General features: G+C 41.9%; 1 protein-coding gene across 1 annotated transcript in view; it reads left to right on the forward strand.

Moving 5' to 3' along the window:
* SNTN (sentan, cilia apical structure protein) overlaps nucleotides 1–11131 on the forward strand; it is a 38870-nt gene extending 27739 nt beyond the window's left edge. Inside the window, 2 exon segments of the mRNA XM_058567773.1 lie at nucleotides 6523–6662; nucleotides 10933–11131. Coding sequence (XP_058423756.1) covers nucleotides 6523–6662; nucleotides 10933–11091 — 299 coding nt within the window. The 3' untranslated portion in view covers nucleotides 11092–11131.
* The last annotated feature ends 12821 nt before the right edge of the window (nucleotides 11132–23952 follow it).

A 23952-nucleotide genomic window follows, 5' to 3' on the forward strand; every position in this document is an offset into this window, starting at 1 on the left:
TGATTAGTTTAAATTGAAATGTGCTGTCAGTGTAAAATGTACATCAGATTGAAGAGACAGTAATATATCTCAGTAATTTGTTTATATTGATCACATGTCGAAATGATAATATTTTTGATGTAGTGGGTTAAATAAAATATATTATTAAAAATAATTTTATCTATTTCTTTTTACTTTTTTAGTGTGGCTACTAGAAAATTTTAAGTTATAATTATGGCCCATGTTACATTTCTTTTGGACAGCAGTGATCTAGAAGGTAATTTAGACAGATAAACAGAGTGTTTCAGTGTGAGGGTTATAAGTCTACACTGAGGGAAGTAGCAAGGCACAAAGGTGGGACATGGAGCCCAATCTGGGGGTTTGGGAAAGAGTCCTACAGAATACACTGCCTGGAAAACAACATCTAGGGGCCAGCCCAGTGGCTCAAGTGGTTAAGTGCTTGTGCTCCGCTGCAGCGGCCCGGGGTTCGCTGGTTCGGATCATGGGCGCGCACCGACTCACCGTTTGTCAAGCCATACTGTGGCGGCGCCCCATATAAAGTGGAGGAAGATGGGCATGGATGTTAGCCCAGGGCCAGTCTTCCTCAGCAAAAAAAAGAAGAAGATTGGCAGATGTTATCACAGGGCTGATCTCCTCACAAAAAAAAAAAAGAAAGAAAAATAACATCTAGAGGCAGCGTGCTTCAGGGTGAGGGACCAGACTGACTGTGTGACCTTGAGTGAGCTACTTGACCTTTCTGTTCCTCAGTTTCCTCATCTATAAAGTGGGCATGATACCAGGACCCACCTCAGAGGGCTGATGTAAGAATTAAATGAGTTGAATCATGTACATCCCACGGAGGAGTGGCTGGTGTACACATTATGAGCTCCATAATAGTTCATTAATATTGTCCCTCAGAACGCAAGCTCCAAGAAATCAGGGATTGTTCCCTTGATAGTGCTCACTGCTGTATCCCCAGAACTAGGACAGGGTATATTCTTGTCCTAGTTATTGTTCAGTAAATACTTGGGAGAATAGAATATGTAAGGAACAATACACAGGTTAGTATTATTAAAGCATAAATAGTAAGGTAGGAAATAGCGGGAGAGATCAATGTGAAGTGCTTGTTTTAACACCCTCTCCAACACCCCCACGCCAGAGGCAAGAGAGCCCATAAAAGACGCCAAAAGAGGAACATCAATCCTTTGCAATTTTTAATATCGCTTAGCCCTTTACAACATGCTTTCACATATTTGCTCACAACTCTGCAAGGCAGACAGGGCAGGAATTAGGAGGCCACATGCTGGGTTTATTAAGGGAAGCACCCAACCATAAAAACAGGAAACCAAAATGCCTCGCAAAGCATTGTCAGTGTTGGGAGGATAACCAGAGCTCCTTGTTAACTTTTATTTTTAATATTTTCTAGTTCTGTTTTTACGATGAGCATATGCTATTTTATAGTCAGGAAAAAATGCACACTGTGTTTAAAGGAATGGAGGAGAAGGGAGAGAAGCTGGCTAGTCCAGATGGAGTCCCCATCTTGAGTGCAGTCAGACCTGAACCTCATCTGAGGGTTGGAAAATATCTGGATTCCCCAGCCTCCGTGGGAGATATTCCAAAGTGGCAGATCCTTCTATAGGTTTTGAAGTCAGACAGACTTTCAAATCTTTCTTCTGCCATTTTTGAGCAATGTGACCTTAAAATTCTTAATCTCTCATTGTGTCAATTCCCAATATGTAAAATTGAGACACAAATAGTATCTATCTGTGTAGGTTTTATTAAGCGTTAAAGAAGATTCTGTTTGAAAGTCATCTGGTACACAGTGAACAAGGAAGGTGTCTGTCATTATTTGCAAGCTCACTCACAACTTGGAAATCTACCCCTTCCTTTCATCGGAAGGGTACAGCTGGGAGAGCAAGAAGCTACTGTCTTCCATAAGAAGTCTCAGACCCAGCAGAGCAGCTCATACTAAAGTCCTCCCTAATTACCCTTGGTTATTAGTTAATAAATCAACAGGTCAAAGTTACAAAAGGAATACTGACCTCTTAAGGAATTAAGGTGTTTCCTCTAAGCAATTTGCTTCTTAGGGACTGGACTATTTATAAACAGAGTTTATTCTTTGGCTACTTAAATTTAAGGTTACCACCATTTACAAATGAGACAACACCCCTCCACTTCAAACACACATACCCTGAGAAAGGCAGACCACCAGCTAAAAGAAATGCACCCATCTCCTTGTATTTTGATGAGCAGGAAAATGTTGGGTAATTGAGGAGAATCCCAGTTCTGAATATGGGTTTTCTGGATATGGCAGAGATGAAGGGAAGAGGTGACTAAGGATGGGGGTGGGGGTGGGGGTAGGCGGAGCTAAAAACAGAATCCAAAGAAGCAGGGAATTCTCTGAGGCTAGGGTTCTAGGCTAGATAGAGGGGCAGTCACCGGACAAGCAGACAGGAGTGGGAAATGTAAGGCACAAGCCACAGGCCAGGTGAGACTGAGGATCAGAAATCAGGGAGGAAATCAAGGAGTGAGAAGTTGAGGACACAGGTTTTACAGATATTCATTCAACAAATATTTGTGAAGCACCTACTATGTGCAAGGCATCATGCTAAGTGATGAAGATTCCAAGACAGGAAAAAAAATCCCTGTCTTCATGAGGCTTATGTTTTCAACATGGATTCAAATTCAAACTCTGCCACTTATTAGTAGTGTCTGCTCAACATGATCATATCCTTCCTTCATCTGTAAAATGGTATAATGATGGAGAGACACTGTGTTCACGGATTGGAAGAGTCAACACAGTAAAGATGTCAATTCTCCCCAAATTTCTCTCTAGGCTGAAAGCAATTCCTATCACAATTCAAGGTTTTTGAAAACAGACAAGCTTATTCTAAACTTTATATGGAAAAGGAAATGCCCTAGAATAGCCAAAATGAATTTAAAGAAGAAAGTGGGAGGAATCACTCTTCCCAATGGTAAGGCTACAGGAATCAAAACAGTGCAGTGCTCACAGAGGGACAGACACACAGATGAGTGGAACAGAATATGGGACCCAGAAATTGACCCTCACAAATACGCCCAACTGATTTTGGTCAAAGATGCAGAAGCAATTCAGTGAAGGAAGGATGGATTGTGTTTTCAACAATTGATGCTGGAGCAATCGGTCATCCACAGAATAAAGAAAATAAACCGCAACCTAAGTCTCACAACTTATACAAAAATTAACTCAAAATGGATCATGGATTTAAATGAAGAACATAAAATTACAAAACTTTTAATTTTACATAGGACAAATCTTTCATAAGAGGGAAAATTGATAAATTGGACATTATAAAAATTAAAAATTTTTCCTCCACAAAAGACTCCATTGAGAGGATAAAAAGACAATTTACATTCTGAGAGAAAATATTGGCGAATCACATATCCTACAAAAGACTTGTATCTCAAATTGATACAGAACTCTCAAGGCTCAAAATTTTTAAAACATTCAATTAGAAAATGGGCAAAGTCCATGAACAGACCTAAACAGACGTTTCACTAAGGAAGATAGACAGATGGCAAATAAACACATGAAGAGATGTTCAGCATCATTAGCCACTAGGAAATACCAATTAAAACCACAGAGATATCACTACACACCTATCAGAATGGCTAAAATAAAAAATAGTGACAACACAAGTGTTGGCAAGGAGGGAGAAAAACTGGATCGCTCACACACTGCTGATGGGACTGTAAAATGGTACAGCCACTGTGGAAAACAACTTATAGTTTCTTAAAAACAAACAATGGGCTTATCATATGACCCAGCAATTGTTCTCTTGGGCGTTTATTTATTCCAAAGAAAAGAAAAATCCTGTTTGTATAGTAACTTGTACACAAATGTTCATACAAGCTTTATTTATAATAGCCAAAAACTGTAAATAACCCAAATGTCCTTCAGCAGTGAATGGTTAAACAAACTATGGTACATTCATATCATGGAATACTACATTAAATGGTATAATAATTCCTATGGTTGTAATGAGAGCTAAGTATACAATATAGTAAAGTATCTGGCACGTAATAGATGCATAATAAACGGCAGCTCCAACTTTCTGTCCCAACCAGATTGCTGCTTACGCGCATGTCTTTGACTTGCTTTAGCTTGGAGCAAGTCAGTGGGTACTCCTAAGGGAGGGGCAAAAAGAAGCGTCATCCATTTGCAAGACCAGGAAGTCCAAATGATTCAAGCTTCAGGGTAAATGGTGGGTGAAGTGGCATGGGGGAATGGAGAGGGCACACATTTCCCCAGGCGACAGGGAGAGACGCCAACACATTGATTAGAATGCTTTGGCAGATGTTCACATATGTAAAAATTTTAATGTCACCATTTAGTCTGAGTCCTGCTCAGAGACACAGTAAAAATTGTGAAGGCCCGCACGTTCCTTCCTTCACCCATTCCTCTTAACTCTTGTCCTTCCCTCTCACCTTTAACTAAAAAAAAAAAAATAGATGCTTAAAACCTTTCAATGCCTTCTCCCTACACTTTAAAGAAAATCTCAATTCCTTTCCATAGCCTATGAGTCCTGCACGGTTTAGCCCCGCCTACCTTTCCTAATCAAACACCCTTGCAGCTTCTAGACTCCAGCCACAACTGTCTCCTTTCAGCTCCTCCAATATGCCAGACTCCTGATCGGAGCCCTCACATGTCACTCCCTGAGCCTGGAACACTCACCACAACCCTAATCCCAGCCTGACCCCCTACCCTTCTACACGGCAGGCTCCTTCTCATGCTATGGGTCTTAGGTTAAATGTTAATCTACTCATGGGTGCCTCCAAGACCACCTGTCTAAGTAGTTTTCCTCTCAAATTCACTCTGAAATTTTCTATTTTTTTTCTTTCTTTGCACCTTCTTTGCCTCATACATCACAAGTTGCAAATACAGTCATAACATAACATAACAACGTTTCAGTCAACGATGCACCCATATACAATGGTGGTCCCAGAAGATGAACACCATATAGCCTAGGTGTGTAGTAGGCTATACCACCTGGGCTTGGGGAAGGACACTCTGTGATGTTCGCATAACCACGAAATCCTCTAACAGTGCATTTCTCAGAACATATCCCTGTTATTAAGTGACACATGACTGAATGCATATTATACATGTATATAGAGAAATAATCATCAAATATGTATAAAACAAATATATGTCTAGACTCCTATATCCTCTTGATTATTATTTATTACTTCACTAAATTGTAAGATACATGAAGGCAGGGGCCGGCCCCGTGGCGTAGCAGTTAAGTGCACGCACTCCGCCACTGGCAGCCAGGGTTTGGATCCTGGGCACGCACCGAGGCACCGCTTGGCAGGCCATGCTGTGGCGGCGTCCCATATAAAGTGGAGGAAGATGGGCATGGATGTTAGCCCAGGGCCAGTCTTCCTCGGCAAAAAGAGGAGGATTGACATGGATGTTAGCTCAGGGCTGGCCTTCCTCACACACACACCAAAAAAGATACATGAAGGCAGAGGCCACATCCGACTGTGTCACCTCTGTGTGCTTGGCCCCTGAGGAGAGTACCGGGAACACAAAATTCACGTTGTTCTGACTGATCATCATGATTGTTGCACATTATCTGGGTTGAAAGTTGTGGGATTTTTGTTTTTCTTTTCTTTTCTTCTTATTCATTCATTCAGCAGCATTTATCAGCACCTACTACGTAGCGGGCATTTGCGCTCATCACTGACAGTGATAAAAAAAAAAAGTATGATCTCTGGCCTTGTGGAGTTTGCATTCCAGATGGGGAGAAAGCTGGTTAAACATGTGGTAACTGTAAAGTGTGAGAAATTCTATAACAGGGGATGTTCGGGGGCCTAAGAAAACAGAGAGCGTAGAATTGTCTTCACTGTACCTTGTGCAGTTTTGTGTTCACTGGGTGCTACCCCCTGGAAAGGAGTGAGTTAGCACTGCCTTTCAAGGAGTTTAAACTGGAAAAACCATCTGGGAGATCACTGTGTTTGAGGCCATGAGGCAGAGATGCCTTATCTACCATGATATCAAAGAGCTTGTCCGGAATGTCGTTCTCCTTTATCACACTGCCATGAGGTGATGCTCTGTCTAACAGAGAATATAAACTCCGCAAGAGCAGGACTCTGTCTTATTCAGTGAGGTGTCCTCAGTGCCAGGAACAAAGCCTAACACATAGTAGGTGCTCCATAAATATTGTTGAATACTGAATGAAATTACAGATCAGAAAAACAAGGCTTAGAGAGGTGAGGTGTTTTCCCAAGGTCACATGGCAAGCAGGTGGAAATCTCATCCTAATTCTACTAATTCTAATCGCTCCTGAAGGAATTTTTGTTCTCCATTGTTTAAAGATCCAAGATCAGACACCCCCACTTCCCACTCCCAGATAGGAGCCAAAGAGCCCAAAGACGGGGCCACAATGACATCCACTTTCCACCTTGTTCTCCATGGTTCCCTTGGAAGATATACCCCCGTGTCTGGGGAAAGACTATTTCTAACCTAGGCGACACTGTTGCACATTTCTTCTCTCACAGCTCTGAGGAAGGGCTCAGATCTGGAAAAAGCCATCGCCACTGCTGCTTTGATTTTCAGAAACTCTTCTGATCTTGATGGTAAACTTGGAAAAGCTACTGCCAAAAATCTGCTGCAAACCCGATTTCGGAATTTCACAGAGGTGAGAGAATTAACAGGCATGAAGACACAGGGGCCACACCCTAACAACTGGCCCAAAGAGCCAACTCTAGCTCAAGGGCCCCATCATGTTGTTTCATTCAACAGATGTTTATTGAGCACCTACCATATGCCGAGAAGTGAGTTGAGCACTAGGGTTAATGCAATGAACAAGCTAAAAATCCAGCAGAGTAGAAAGATGTGCTGAAAAAGTAATTAGAAATATTCAAAGGACCATGAAAGGGTAGAATATGCATTGAAAGAGTAAAACAGAGGGACCATCTTGGGGTGAGTGGTCAAAGAAGGGCTCCAGAAAAATTAAGGTGGAGCTGAGATCTGAAGAATGAGCAAGAGTTAGCAATGCAAGGGAGGTGAGAATGATAGCATTCTAAGCAGCAGAATGGCATATGCAATGGTGTAAAGCATGTCAAAGACCTATGAGGGCTAGTAAGTAGTTGATGAGAAGGGGGAAGGAAGTAGGAAGCAGTGGGAGATGAGGCTGGGGAGGTGGAGAGAAGCCAAATCTTACAGAGGCATGGCCTGAGAGCAGGAGGAAACCAGGAATGGTCTCTAAGCCCAGGACTAAGAAATTACACCAGCTGCAGATCAGATTGGGGTGGGGTGGGGGTGGGGTGAAGAAGAAGAGAATGACTGTGGGAATCCAAACACAAGACAATGATGGTTAGGACTAGAGCGGTGAATATGAGAGACATTTGGAAGGTGGAATGAATAGGATCTGATAATTGATTGGCTGTGAGGGTTGAAGGACAGGAGAAGCAAATAATGATACCCCAGTTTCTGACTGTGGGAAGAAATGAGTGATGGTCCCATTCCTAGAGAAGAGAAAGACTGGAGATTCAGTAGATTTGAGATAGGATAGAGATGGGGAGAGGTGATGAGTTCCAGCCGGATGTGTCAATTTTAAGATGTCCTTGAAACATTGAAGTGAAGAAACTCAGATAGCAGCAGGATATATGAGTTGGGAGGTCAGAATAGAAACCTGTGTTCGAAATACAGAAGTGAGAGTTAGCAATATATAAAAGGTCACTGACCTGAAGGGAGTGACCTAAATCACCTAGAGGCATATTTCTCAAACTTCAGTCATTTGAACACCATCTTTGATATTTTTCCCATATCTGCCTACAGCCTGTATTAGAATTTACGTAGAACTTTTTTTTAAGTTAATTCTCTACTTAAATAAATTTATTTTATAAGGACACTTCATCACTATTTTAAATGTAAATTCAGTGGGTAAAAGTGAAAATTAGTAAAAAAACAACTATTAATTATTATCTAATATTTATTCTGCATCACCTAAAATTGCATTACGTTCTACCACCAGTATGTGTTCATACTTTGGGAAATACTGGCCTGGGGAAAATGTGTAAGAAGAGAAGAGGGCTCAGGCAGAACCTTAGCCACCGATGTTTATTGGTAGGTAGAGTGAGAAAAACCTTGAAGCAATCTCTAAGGTCCTATGTGTGTTCTGAGATATAAAAAAGATAAATATTATAATCCCATTAAAATATAAATATATATGGTTTTAGCATACTATAGTTATATAAGGTGGCATCCACTGGGGGAAGCTGGGACAAGGGTACAACTTCCTGTGAATCTACAGTTATTTCAAAAGTGTGTGAAATCGGTTTGTTTTGTTTTTTGTTTCTTTCAGATTCCATAAATAAGTGATTTTTTGAAAAGCTGATTTCATAGAAACAGAGAATAGAATGGTGGCTGCCAGGAGCTGGGGGAAGGAGGAAGTAGGGTGATGTAGGTCAAAGGGTATGAATTTTCAAGTATAAGAATGTTACGTTCTGAAGATCTAATGTACAGCATGGTGGCTATAGTTAATAATATGGTATTGTATATTTGAAAGTCACTGAGTGTAGATCTTATGCATTCTCACCACACAAACACACAAGTTAACTATGTGAGGTGATGGATGTGTTAATTATCTTGACCTTGGTAATCATTCCACAATGTATATGTATATCAAATCATCACGTTGTACATTGTCAATCTATACAACTATATTTGTCAATTATTTCTCAATAAAGTTTAAATAAAAGTGTGTATGTAAGGGAGAGAGAGACAGAAAGAGAGAGACTACGATGTGATACACAGAAAAATGTCTAGAAAGAAAGGTTAATAATAGCTATCTGGGTAATGGAGTAAAGGGTTATTTTTACATTTTCATTTTGAAAAATATTTTTTTCTAAATGTTCATTGTTAAACCGTATTATTTTTGAACTAAATTTTTTTTTAAGAAAATCTATTTTTTTCAGTCAGAAATATCAGCCAGAATTTGACAAGAGATAAAAAAGTTCTAGGGAGTCTTTAAAGAAAGGGTGGATGAATAAATCCTATAACATTTGCCTGCATCAGAGGCCAAAAGAAATGATATCCCAGAGAGAAAAAATGATATCCCACTTTCCCTGGTGACTCGTCAAATCCTCAGCAAGCTTTTAACAAGCAGGAAAATGAAGACCTAGTGGATAGATCATCTTGATGTAATTCATCGTCCCTCCGAGAACACCAGAGGAAAAAAATAAAACCAAAATCATTAGGTAAGACACCTTCAGCCTTGTGTGCCTCAGTCTAGGCTAAATCTGAGGAAAGCAGCCCATTTCTGGATCTCTAGCAGCAGACACATCAGGCCTCAGTGCAATCCTGCCCTCCGCTCCAGATGAGAGGCACGGGAAACAGAAGCTGTATTTCAGGGGCCTCAAGGGGACAGCTCACCTCGAGGCATTCTCAGTATCAATGGTGATAGCTTAACTTCACTGAGCAAACATGTGGAATAATGACAGAATGCTGTCTTGGACCAACTGCCCTGCTCCATGAGATTCCCTAAGGCAGGTGCGGGCACATGAGTCAATGGCAAAAGACAGCAACCCCTTCATTACTAACTGGGCTTTCTCCTAAATCCCCACGTGGAGTTTCCTGGTAAACCGAGCTGGACCTTTTGGCTGAGGCCTGGGTTCTGAGGGGAACATATCCTTTCTCATAGGCCTAAACATCATTTTGGGGATCTTAACACTCTATAGCCAGACAGATCTAGTAAAACCGAGCACCTAAAGGCACTGCTGAGAAGATACAAAAGCAGGATGACCTTGGTCAGCTCCATGCTCTTACAATATGCAGAAAGAAAGAGAGAAGAAAGACCTACAGCCATCTCTGACCTTCAAGCCGTATGCCATTCCACTAGCGAAGTGCTTCTATTTCTGTCTTAGAACCTGACCCTTTTAACAGAGCATTCGGCTCTACTGGAGGGAGGCGAGGGAGAACTCTTTTCACTCTCAAAGTTAGGTGTCCTCTTGAGGGGAACCAGCCTAGAGAAACAAGAATGGTCTAAGCCCGACAAGGAATGTGTCGTCATTCCTAAAGTGCGTTAGACACCACTATGATGGTTTTTTGCAACCAGCACGTGGGTGAGCAGTTGAGGTTGAACTACATGCAAACACAGTTCAGTATAACAGTGAATCAAATGACAATGTTTTTAGTGCCACTTGGGAAGATATTTCACAAGTTGTGTTTGGAAACTGAAAAGCCTCTCCATTTATGTCCTATTCATATGTTTTCCTTCAATCTGTTTATGAGGACTGTGAACTTCGATTTGATTTTTGATCAAACTAAATGATGAACAATCTTCCAGAGCACAAATCTTCTTTTAGCATATTTTATTCCATATTTCTGGATAATCGAATTATCCCGTGGAACACAGAGTGGATACCTCCCATAACAAAGAGATTATGTTTTGAAAATCGGAGAACATAACAATATCTGTGTTTGTAGAGAGGTGGGAGAGCTTACCAGTTAAGAGTGTAGGCTCGGGGCCAGCCTGGTGCCTTCAGCGGCCCAGGGTTCGCAGGTTTGGATCCCGGGCGCACACCAACGCACCGCTTGTCAAGCATGCTGTGGCGGCGTCCCATATAAAGTAGAGGAAGAGGGGCACAGATGTTAGCCCAGGGCCAATCATCCTCAGCAAAAAGAGGAGGATTGGCATGGATGTTAGCTCAGGGCTAGTCTTCCTCGCAAAAAAAAAAAGAGTGTAGGCTCTGGAATCAGGTGGCCAAGGCTATGAGTTCAATAAGGTCACCGTGGGGATTCAATGAGATAACTCATGAAAGGATTTAACAGAGTGCTCCACTGGAAGCACTGTAGCAACTTGACATGTTGTTATTGTTGGTGACATATTTATTATTGCTTATTATTTGCAAAACCAAGATGGCACAATGAATTAGGTTTTTACTTTCTCTTCTTTATTCTTACAGGGCCAAGAAACCAAAGCAAAATACAAATAGCTCCTTTCTGAACTCGACGAGCATACAGAAAATAAACTTGATTTTGAGGATTTCATGATCTTGCTCTTGAGCATCACTGTAATGTCAGATTTGCTACAAAATATACGGAGTGTAAAGATTACGAAATAAACAGCTTTAAATATGTAGTTCGACAAAATAATAGCAAAAGACAGTGTTAAATGATTAAAGATTTTTCCATTTTATTTTTAATTAATTGAATATACTGATCATGCATCTGGAATTGCCTGGGATGGTTCTGATTGCTAATATTCAGACCCAATATAACTCTAAAATTCTATGCATACTCTCCAGGAATGTTTGAATAATTTGGTCTGTGGGTGCTTTACAACATGATAGATTTGGTACCACTGAATATCACATTGCTTTTCTGAAGCAGTAGTGACAGAGCACTTGCCTTATCATCATTGAGTCACTCATTCATTCATTCGTTCATTAAACAGTGTTTGTTGCCCATTTATTTGATGGTACTGCTGAGGATACAGTAATGAACCAGCCAGACAATCTCTGCCCTGTGACATGCCTGCAGAAATCTAGCAGAAGAGATGGACACTGAACAATTTATTAATATACATATATATACAGTGTAATTATAATTGTGGTAAGGGCCGCAAGATGCTGACAAAGCTCTTATCACCTGACCTGGGCTCAAAGGTCAGAGAAGCTTTACTGACATTCTGCAAAAGGCAAAACTACAGGGGGAAAAAAAAACAGAAGAGTGGTTCCCAGGGCTGTTGGTGGGAAGTGGAGTTGTCCACAGATGGGCACAAGAGAACTTTCAGGGGGGATAGAAACGTTCTATGTGTTGATTGTGGTGGTGGTTACCTGACTGCATGCATTTGTCAAACTCTTAGAACTATATGCTAAAAAGGATGAATTTCATTGTATGTGAATTATACCTAAATAAACATGACTTAAAGCCAAAAAGCCCCAATATCCTTGTAATCTCTAACCATGGTCTAACTAACAACTCCTTGAGACTATGATCTACAAATGGTCATGTCCCAAGGACTAACATCCCCTATGGCCACGCCTGTATTCCTGAGTTTAAATTACATCTCCCCTTTTCATCCCAGCCCAACATTTAAGCCTCACATATATATGTTAAGAAAACCCCTTCAAGAGGGAGACCTTCACCCTTGATCTGGTAAAGAGTTATGTCACCTTGAAGTGTTCGAAATCCACCAAGACCTGATTTCTTGGCCCTCCCCACTTTCCAAACCTCAGACATTCTGAGTCCAAGAGTTTACATACTATGTAAGGGAAAGCCCCAGATTTTACCCTCTATCACCATTTCAACAGGAGGTCCGTGTGTTCATTGGGGCTCAGACTACGTGCCAGGCACTGTCTTAGGGGTTTTACAAATATTAACTCATTTAACCCCCATAACAACCCTATGAGGTAGGTATGAGTACTATCATCTTACAGATGAGGAAACTGAAGCACAGAGGTTTTGATTTTCCCAAAGTCATGCAACTGGCAGGTTTGAGAGTTCTCTGCCCTCTCTGTGGCATTGTTAATTTTGTTTTAATATTAGACTTCATCGTGAGCAATAATATTATAATTCAACAAAAATAACTGTGCACATTTCAGGCACTGTGTGAGAGAAAGTAGTACCAGCTGGGTCCTGGAGAACCATTTGGCTGGCATTCCTCAAATAGAACTCTGTGGGTTGCTCTCCCTCAAGGCCCTTTGTATCTAAGTCGCAAGTAGCTAAATATGGCAACCTTTGTGACCAATGAAAAGGTCAAATTCACACCTTTCAGAGAAGGAAAAAAGAGACCCTCGCCAATGGTGTGATGAGGGATCTTGGAGCCATTCCAACCCTCTGGGCTCCCAGTAAGAATTTTTGAAAATCTATCCCAGATGGAAAGTCACACTCCTCTGAGGAGGATATCAATTATAGAATCTATTTTAGCCTGATGCAAAGAATGGAAACAGAGCAAAAGCTCATGAAACATCAGTGACAGACAAATCAATGAGCATTAGGCTAAGACACTAGATCACAGAAGCCTCCCTCACTTCTTGTTTCTAGTCCCAAGACTGTGAGCTCTACTCTTAAAACAAAGGTGCCATCTTGAAAATGTTACTGGGCATCATAGGTGAGATTATGGATGCAAACCTATCTTAGGATCCCTTGGTTGCAAGGAACAAAACCCACTCAAATCACAGACACACACACACACACATATACACATACACAAAGGAAAATGAGAAGGGTTGTATTTAACAACAAGGTACAGGGGCATATAATGAAATGAAAGGGCAGAGAATGTAATTAATGTTCACCAAATACTGGAAACAGTAACAGAAGGCAAAAGCACGATTTCTCACTTAATATCTCTTAAATTGGTTTCTTGTCTCTGCTTCTGTCTGCATGTGGTTGTTATTCCACCTTCTCTCTCTCTGTCTCTCATTTCTATGTCGATCTCTCTTTTTATCTCTGTCTCTTGAGAAGTTCTTTCTGCTTCTTGGCACAAGAGTAAACACAATGTCCCCATTGTTGACATCACTTCTCTCCTTAAATGCTCAGCAGACACTCAATAGCATCTCAGAAGCTCCATTCCAATCCCTAGGAGAGAGAACCTAATTGGCTGGGTTTAAGTAGGGACAACTCCCGATGTAGTTGTCAGTGGTCAAGGAGGCAAGTCACGTGCCCACTCAGTAGGGACTGTGGGAACTGACTCTTTGCAAAGAATATGGACAGTTTCTCAAAGTAAAAAGGGAGGAGCTTGGGAAGAAATTATAATAGGACAGAGGAAATTATAAGAATCTCTAATAAAAAATCCATAACTTGGACGGGAAGGACAATGTTATTTGCTTCTCGGTTATGATCTCAGCAAAAGTGTCTTGACGGAGTGATCTTATTTGTTATTCCAAGTGAAACCTTTCTTGTATTGTCACTGTATAAAAGGAGCTAACCTCAGCCTCCCTGGGAAGTTTTCCTGTGATTAAATATAGTTAAGATATTCTTATGCAAGAGCTGCAAGCACCCTTGCAATTTAATGAGCATGACAGAAACATACCCAGTCCTAGAACCCCTAATTTTCTTCATTTTAGCATCTAAAAATGGGTCCAAGTGTGAGATCAGGAATTGTGATTTAAGCAGCCCTTTGTAAGAAAGGAGGAAAGGGCTGGAAGAAAACCAACAGGAGTCCTGATCATCAGCTAACATTTGGCATTGGTAGAGCTAATGAGAGCTCTTGCAGAGACCAGTCCACCGAATCTCGCAAAGCTTGGCTCAGCCTGTGGACCAGAGGAGACAGAGACCCAGGGAATTCAGGGTCTCCTGAAAGATTTATTGTGCCAGGCTCCTTTCCTCTAATGTCAATCTAGGACACATGGATTCTGATTTCTCTTTGATCCTTTGGGGGTCATAATTTTGAAATAATCAAATTCTGGAGGTGGCATAGCATAAAGCAGGGTCTCAGCATGCTGTCTACTCCAGCACATTTGAGGAATATCATGCGTTCTTGTTACAAGTGTTCAATACTTTTTCCATAATTCTGAAGCTAAGAGCAGCAAACACAGTTTTCTCATACTCATTTGGTGACAAAACATGAGCTATAACTGACTAGAGGCCATTTGTGGACTTGATTTCTCCCACTTTGTGTGAGTGTCCAGATTGTGTAGTTGGGAGGTCTATGCCCCTAGAGAAGTCACTGGCCTAGAGAAGTGGGACAGACAGACAGAGGACCTGGACTCTGGTCCAAGCTCTGCCACCACCAGCTATGTGACTCTGAAAAAGTCCTCCATCTTTTCTGAGTAAGCCTCATGTTTTTTCAAATATAAGTTTGCATCAGAGTGGGGCCTGTTTTCTTAGAGAAGTTGCTGTGAGTCTTGAAGAAGCATATAAGCACTTCAGGAATACAAAGTGGGCCTATATACACGTCTCATATTCATTCTAATTGGTCTAACTCCAGACAAATTGTTATTATCATTACTTTTATTAATAGCTGCCCTGATAGAGCATCTACTACACTCAAGCATTGACATATGGTCTTTTATTTAATTCTGTAAACAACTTTAAGAGATTGGTATTGTTATCTCTATTTCACAGAAGAGAATGAGATTCAGAAAGGCCAAGTGACTTACTCAGGGTCATATAGCAAGAAGTGGCAGATAAAACCCAGGATTCCACCCCGTGCCTCTTTTGTGCCACAATCTGGCTCCTTTCCATGAGGACATGAGAAGATGTAAAACTACTAAATGAGAGCTTCTCCATCATTTAAGGCTAATACCTGATTACAACAAATTATCCTCCAAAATAAGGGGGAAGAAGAGGAGAAAGAGGAAGGAGCGGCGGCGGCAGCAGCAGCGTTTCATACGCTCAGAACCCAGAGGGAACCAAGAAGAGTTAAGAGAAGAAGCAGTAGCGATATAACGTGTTTTTCCTTGCTTCGCTAAGTCATTTTGGTTTAATGTGCCAGGGAATTCTTCCTTTGGGGGAAGGCAATGGAATGTTTAAATCTGTGTGGCCTGTAGCCCCTGGTTTTCCTAGGAGAAAGTGTAAATGGCAGGAAGGAGCCAGGGAAGAAAGGGACGAAGAGCAGTGGAGGCCCTGGGAGAGGAGGGCATCTTCTCACCCGCGTGTGCTGGGTCGAGTGGGAGAAACGCTAAGGTGGAGGTCAGAACCATGAGTTTGACTCCCAGCTCTGCTCCTGCTCCCCTTCTCTCTAGGTCTCAGATTCTTCCTTACTTAGTAAAAGGGGGCACTGTGACCAAATGTTCCCCCAAATCCCTTTCCATTCTGATATTCCTTCGTGGAAATCAAGATGTTTTTAAAGAAAATTATAACAAGGTGCCAGTGAGTATATGGACAAATTTTAATCACTTAAAAACCTGTCTTTGCTACTCTTCTTTGCTACCTTTAGACCCTGGCTGCCTGTGGCATACGCCCAATACACAGATGGCTAACCATCAGTAAGCAGATGTCCTAGAGAAAAAAAAAGAGAGAGAAGCAGAAACAAAAGCTGATGATTTCTCCATGCTTTTCAGATTAAAAACATATAGTTATACTTTATATGTGTTTTGAAAATGCCAAATAAGTCACACAATTCATGTGGTCGTTTACTGGCCTGTAAGTAACATCTTTAAAAGCAAGAGCGCTGCCAGTCTTGTATAGTATCCTCAACACCTAGAACAGCACATAGATTATGGTAGGTGCTTGATGAATATTGAATGAAAAAATAAATGAATGAATGAATCCTTCTCAAATAGAAGAGGTGGAAATGGGAACATTAAGATTTATGCTTGGATGCAGGTCAATATCACGCTGAAAAAAGAAAACACGTGTGTGCTCTAACGGTAGAAGAGTGAGCTGGGTCTGAATGCAAAGACTGGGCTAGTTTTAAAAATTGGTAAGAATGAAGATTTAGACTCGGTTTAAGACTGCTTTCACTCCAGTTTTGCTCAGAACCAGCAAATAAACAGTGCAGAGAATATTCCCGAGATCAAAGACAGAGAGTGAAACGTCACCATCGTATAGAGGCCAATGAAGCCACATAGAGTGGACAATCCAGAGGACAGGGGAGCCCAGAACCCAGAACCACCTGCCAGCTGTGATTATCTGGGGACAGAGCCACAGGAGCACTCCAGGCCCCTTCTGTGTATTGATTTTTGGATCTCAGCCAGCCCAGTCATTTTTTTCAAGGCACATTTTTGTTTATGAGATAAAGCCATTTCCAAGTTCAGTGATTTATCTTTATATTCAAAGTAACTTCACTAGCCTCATTTACTTCTTAGTCCAGTTTCTTGTCCTTTTTTACCTTAAAAAAGGGTATACTTTGACCTCAAACAGATTTGCAGCCCACAGCGGGACAAATCCTGGGAAATATTTGGACATTTCACCAGGGTGAGAGCCGGAGGCCTCAGGATCAGGGCAAGGGCTTATTCGGTTGTAAGGCTGCTGCATCTCTAATGGCCTATAAAAGCTTGGAACTGGCTGCTTTCTCAAAATCTCTTTCTTTGAAGGAAAGAAAGCCGTAGATACTGGGGGCCTCTGAAGGGCTTAATGAAAATCAATAATGAAATTAAAAGTGGGAAAAGGAGAACCACAAGGAGGTTTCTAAAAGATCTTTGATTTCTCTGACACTTTGGTCTTCAAGCAAAGAGTTTTGATTTCCCCTGAAAAGCTGTGTAGAATAGTGAAGACGTTAAATGGAATAGGAATGTGGCTCATGGCTCATGAGCTGCCCATGCTAAACTTCTCTCCACCCAGCCCTGTCTCTGAAATCAGGATGGGAGGAGAGGCGAAGAATGAAAACCACTTCTAATCTCTGGGGTGACCATGTAGGAGTGAACTGAGGTTTCTTGACTCTTGGAATCCTTTTGAAATTAAGCTAGAAACAGGTGATTGAGCTAAGAGAAAGGAGAGGTTTTTGTCTGCGCCCTGAGGCCACATGCAAAACCAACTTGATTATGATATTGTCTCTGATCTTCATTTCAACTGTTCTGAGCTGATTTGGGCTGATGCAAAAGCTCTGGAAAAGGATGTCATCATAGAAATCATATCAGTTATTCCTGGAGAATCTCAGCCTGAGAAGTGAGATTTTTATTCATGTCTGTATCTTTAGGAGGGCTGGGTCTTTGCACTCAATGGCATGTCAGATGTTCACAACCAGCATCTATTCTGATTGGTCTGTGCCCATGCCATACAAGTTATATATTTTGAATGCCACCCTCTAGCAGATGATGCTGATGCCCAGCACATATCTTCTCAGCACACCTGAGTTCACTTGTAACCTTAGTAGACTATTTCCGGCGCACTAGAAACTTCCTCCCTCAAGGACACATGTCTCTCTTCTCTGGAGCCCCCAGAGCTTGCTGTATAGCAGCAGGGGAAATCAGGTGTGCAGGAGAGTTGAAACCTCCAGGGGCAACTCTCAACCCTGGGGAAGGGAAGTCAATGGTTAAATCCTCCAGCCTCTCCACCCTGGGATTACGAGACAAGCCCATCACAGCTTCTCAGAAGGTCCTCAGTCTCGCTGGGGAGACTTACTGCCTCTTCTCTTTTCTTTAATTCACTTTCCCAATTTCCTCACTTTTGCTTCCTAGGATTGCCTTCCTATAAACTTCCTGCACTAAGTCCTTGTCTCAGAGTCTGCTACGGAGAGGAATCCAAACTAGAAAACCCCTCCCCTGATCCCTGCCACTGAGAACAGTATTTTGCACATCTTAAGCATTTAAAAAGTACTTGTGGATGCCTTGGGACATCTGCCTAGTGATAATTCCAGATAGTATTCCTTGGAATCCTTTGGGAGATGATTTACAATTGGAGGTCATGAAACAGAGAAGATTAAATAGTCCCTTTCTTCCAAGAAGATGAACAGCTTATATATGAAGGCAAGAACATGTGTGGTAAACACAGGGAAAGATTATAGTTCTGTGTGTCTGGGACTCAGCTAAGTAGAAGATGACTGATGGGGAATGAGAAGGGAAATAGGTATCTATCAATTCTCCCTCCCATTGTCTCATTTTATTCAAGTTATGGCAGTAGAAGAGAGAGATTTCAGTATGGAATTGAGCTCAACTCCAAGTTAAACAGGCAAAGAAGACTATTTAAGACTATTACAATAGGGGAAAGAGATTGAACTCAACTCCGAATACAACAAGGACAAGTGGGGGTTTATAGTCAATGGGCAGAGTGAGGGAGAGGATGAAAAATTACTAAGAGGAACTTGATTAGATGTCAAGGGTGGGAGGATTCTTACCAACTGGCTTAGCAAGATTCTTGCTAAACTGGGCTCAGCAAACCAAAGGGAAGACCTAGTCGAGAAGAGGGGTCAAAGGAGCCTGACTAAAGTTTGACCAAGAAATTGGTCCAGAACTTGAGTGCTACCTCTACTCCACCAGAAGGGCTACATGAAGCACTCAACCTTCCATCCACACAGTCAACAGATATTTATAAAGCACTTCTGCTGGGTTCTGGGATATGATGGGAGAGCAACACCAACATGGTCCTTATTCTTATGAAGCTTCATGGTTTGGAGAGAAGGTACACACCAACCAGGAATTATGCAGTTCAATAAGTGCCATGATAGGAGAAGCACAGAAACACCCAGCAGGAACACCTAACCCTGGTTTGAGGGTGTTTTTTTTTTTGGAAGACTTCCCAGATGATGTGACATTTTATCTAAGGCCTGAAAGATAAGTAGGAGTCAGCAAGGCAACGAAGAAAGAGAATAACATCATTAAGAGTATGGCAGTTTCAAGAAATTGCAAAAAAAGTTTGATGTGGGTGGGAAAGATTTGAGGAAAATTAGGTTGGGAAGTTGGATAGAGGCCAGATCATAAAAAGCCTTGAGGGCCACATTAAGAAGATATATATATTTACAACAGGACTGCTCATAGCTTTTAATGGTTAGGTGTCTCAGTTTTGGTTCTCCCAGAAGCACACTCTAGGAATCAGAATAGACTTAGTTTGTTTGGGAGGTGATTTCAGGAACCTCCACTAGGGGAAGTGAGGACAATCAATAAAGCGTACATTAATGAGCAGGTTGACCTGTGAGCACTGGGGGCTCAGTCCCACTGGTGATCTCTGGGAGACAGTGTAGAACATGCCTCAGAATTGTCCCAACCAACAGGCAAGGAAGCTGAGGTATTCTCTCCCTTACTGCTGTCCATCAGTGGTTGAAGTCTGCTTTCAAGAGCATTGACTCTCGGGTGCTTCCCGCTTGCCCTGTAAGCCGCCACACATGCTGCCTAGGCCAGGAGGAAAAGAAAACAAATAGAACAAGAACCTAGGGCAAGAGCCACAAGTGTTTACAGTAAGCAGAGTGTGCAGGGTATATAGACAGAGCATGCACAGGGTCTACCACAATAGGGTAATGTGGTTTGTAAGGCTCCAAGAGGGGAGATAGGTTTGGGCATTTTCTAAATATATTTGACCACAGAACCCTTTTTGGACAGAGCATCCTGCAGGACTAGTAATGTCCACATAACACAGTTTGAAGGTTCCTTGTCTAGGTCAGTGGTCAACAAAGTTTGTCTATAAAGTTCAGATAATAAATATTTTTGGTTTGCAGGCCATGTGGTCTCTGTCACAATAGCTCAACTCTGCTGTTGTATCATAAAAGCAACCATAGAAAATATGCAAATAAATGGCCATGGCTATGTTCCAATAAACCTTTATTTACAAAAGCAGGCAGCGGGCCACATTCAACCCATGAGCTGTAGTTTGCTGACCCCTAGTCTAGATCATTCCTACAGCCCCTTCCAGCTCTAGGATTCTAAGACATGTTTGTGGTGCCCTACACAAAAGAAAGGTGTGATTGATTGATCTTAGCAAAGCCTTTATTCCCTTCTCCCCATTCGGATCCATGGTAAATGTGTTTCAGATCAATACGTCTAGTTTCTCTGGAACCCATCCCAATTAGCCCTCTGCAGCAGCCTCTTCATCTCATTTTGCCCACAGCCTCTCCACTGGGGAAAAAGCAACTGAGCCTAAATTTAATTATTCTGCTGGGGAAATAAAAATAGTGTTGCTCTGAGGCCGCCTGATGCCAAGAATTTTCCATGTCCTGGGTAGAGAAAAATAAATAGCAGCTCAAAATAAACAGATCCTACCCACACCTCATCAGGGGCCTAGAGGGGTGTGAAGACTGGGGGAAGCAGAGGAGGGGGTCAGATAGCAAGACCCCACTCTAGCTTTTCTATTTTTGTACTTGAAGACCTAAGGACAACAGTTCCTCGTGATATGTCTATTTGGCCTGCATTTATTGACCACCTAATAAATGCCAGACATTCATTTCTTTATTCAATAAACACATATTGAATGCCTACTTTGTGCCAGACACTGCTTTAGATAGGACTGGCTACATAATTTGTGGGGCAAAATGAAAATGCAGGACTCCTTAATAATTGTTCAGCAATTATTAAGAATTTCAAAATGGTGACAGTAGAGGATTAAACCAAGCATGGGGTCCTTCTAAGTGCTATACAATTGCATAGGTCACGCATCCATGAAGCCAGCCTTCATGCTTGATGTTAATATTCTAAAGATATATATGGTGTTACAAAGAGGACTCCAGTCCTCACCCTGGAGACGCTTACTATCCAAGAAGAGAAAAAAGATGTGTGTAATAAAAGAACTATCAGTGCTTCACCCCATCTTTTTCAATTCCTTTACCACTTTTGTCCATATCAGATCCCAGTGAACCTCCACACTCAACGGCCAGTACCTACATCCCTTTGTTAGTGTCTGACTACAGGCTGCTGGGGCCACTTCACCTGTGAGCTCAGAGAACCAGAAGTCCTTCACCAATGACTGACTTGTATGGGACGTCATCTAGTCTGCTCCTTGCACCTGATGGGGTCAACTCTGAGACCAGATGTGCACTGATCCCAGACCTCTCCTGCAGCGTTGAGTCATACCCTAAGTGGCTCCCTTCCTTTCCTTATTCTGACGCCCCCTACCAGTTCTTCCTGAGAAGACTTCCTCATAGATCACCTTGACACAAATTCTCATTTCGGGGTCTGCTTTTGGGGAACCCAACTTAAGACACATGCATATAAATTATGAGAGAGTAAGGTCAAAATGAGAAGTACCATGGTAGAGATCCTGAGAAAGTACAATGCACATTCAGAGATGAGGACAAGTGCTTCCAGCTAGAGGGCAGTGAGTGGCACTGGTGGGAGGAATCTTGGATGAGTTGGCGTTCATGTTGGGTCTTGATTAATGGACATTCTTTCAAAAGATTGAGATGAATGGTGGAAGTAGGAGGAGGTATTGTGCTCATTCTCTGTTTATGTCTCCAGGTCTTCTCTGCACTCTTTTCTACCCTGCTCTGTGTCCAGAAAGTCTGACCTCTATGGACTCCGTTAACAGGCAACCTTGCCTTTTGGCTTCTGGTTGGATTAAGCCAATGACTTCATAGGTGATAGGAAGGTGAAGGAGCATGAGCTGTCTGGCCTTCTCCACAGAGCTACTCTTTCTGTATCTGGTAAGTGCTCCATCTCTTGCCCCTTCGGGTCTAGAAGTGGTAATGGGTAGCCATGGGTACTGTACCATCTCATGCTGGTTTCCCTAAACCCTGCCCGCATGTATGTAAGCAGTTTGTTTTAACGCTTCTCAGCTACCTAGTTTGAATATACCATCTGGACTGTGCTGTGCCCCTGACTAACACATATATGAAGGGGATGAGGACAACGAAGGTGAAAGGAAGAGCTCAGCCAAAGACACAGAAGTCAAGCTTGAAGCTGTTATGAGAATCGAGAGCAGAGAGTGCATGGAGAGCATAGTAGGATTAAACCACAAAGGCAGATTACAGACAAAATATGAAAAGCTTTGAATGGTGGCCTAAGGAATTAGGACTTTGAGCCACAGTATGTCTGAACAGAGCTGTGATGTGATCAGAGATGTATTTGGGGAGAGTTGACCCAAAAAAAATGAGAAGGAAATGGACTGAAGATAAACTGGAAAAGGACTGAAGGATTTGCAGGCTACTGCTGTGATCTAGTCAGAGCCAGATTAAAGTGCAGACCAGCTGGACAAGGTACTATTGGAAATGCAATAAGACAGAGAAAGCCCTCTGAATCAGAACCCCACATTGAAGCCTTTGTTCATGCTGTTCCTATTGCCTGGTGGATCCCTCTTCCTTCACATGGCTAATTCCTTCTCATCTCCAGATGGAGCTTCAACATTGTTTCTCCTAGGAAGCCTTTGCTGGCCCTCCCTTCTGGATTGCCTGAGGTCTCCTTGTTAATGTGCTTATATAATGCCTTGTATCTACCTATTTAGAACTGATCACACTGTACTGTGACTATTTAATTCTCTGATTGCCCATTTGTAGCATAAACTCCATGAAAGCAGAGCCCATGTCTGTCTTGCTCGTCATTGTATCTCTAGAGCCCAGCCTAATTCCCTAGCACCTAATCAATATATAATGGACAATGGATAAAAGGAAGGATGGATAGATGGAATCAGTGGCCTCTGAATGTTGCTGTTAGAAAAGTGGCTTGACTTTGACTTTCTAGTATCTATTTGGGTAGAATCATTCATTCATCCTCCTGTGATATTTCTCATATTCTTATTTAGCTCTACAGCTGAGTTTCAGAAGTCTCATTTCAGAGACTAATTAATAGAGTCACATTTCTTCTGAGGAAGTTGGAATCTCTGAGCTGTTTATGTTCTTGGTACAAAAGAGGAAACTGACAGGAGGATGCAGTTGCAAAAAAAAAAAAGAGAGAATTATGAGAAACATTTTTCAGAGTAAACATCATTAGGAGGAGGGAATGATGAAGCTAAAATAAATGTTTCCTGTTGAAGCCTATTTTGTATTACAAATCATGAAGGGGCTTGATTGGATAGCCTGTTGGTGACAAATAACCAGCAATTCATTTCTTTCTCCTGCTGACTTTTGGCCAACGCATTGTAAGACTCATGTAACTGTTATTTGGCAACCCCTTTCTACGTGCTGGGAGAAGATGAGGCAGGGCTCTGCCCAGAGAAACACTTGGTTTTTTGGGACCAATTCTGTTGCACACTGCCCCCAATTATATATGCCATTGTACCAGACAAGGCCCCCCCATGACACAGCTAACACACCTAAACAGGCTAATTGAGGAGACATTAACAAAGGGGCCATTTACAAAAGTGTGGACAGGGTAAGAGAAACCAACAACGGGTGATGCAGCACCTGGGACCTAGTGATGGTGGGAGCTGCTGGTATCACTTCTAGAGCAGACGTAATATCTACAGTTTACAGGTAAGAAAACTAGAGTTGACTCTCCTACCCAGGTGGTCCAAGGGAAGTTCAAAGAAGAAAACATAAGTGACAGTATTTGAAAAACTGAAATTCTCTGAACACATTACTGCCCCTTTCCCTTCCCATCTCCTTGCCTCAACCTCCTCCAGTACATGCTGCTCTCTTGCTTTCTATTTATTGTTCTTCAAACGAAACACACTTTTATCCCTCTCTGTTTTTAAACAGGGATCCCCTCATTCTAGAAGCTTTCACTGGCCTGCTTTCC

The sequence above is a fragment of the Diceros bicornis genome, chromosome 2 (genome assembly GCF_020826845.1).
Source record: "Diceros bicornis minor isolate mBicDic1 chromosome 2, mDicBic1.mat.cur, whole genome shotgun sequence".
NCBI lineage: Eukaryota > Metazoa > Chordata > Mammalia > Perissodactyla > Rhinocerotidae > Diceros > Diceros bicornis.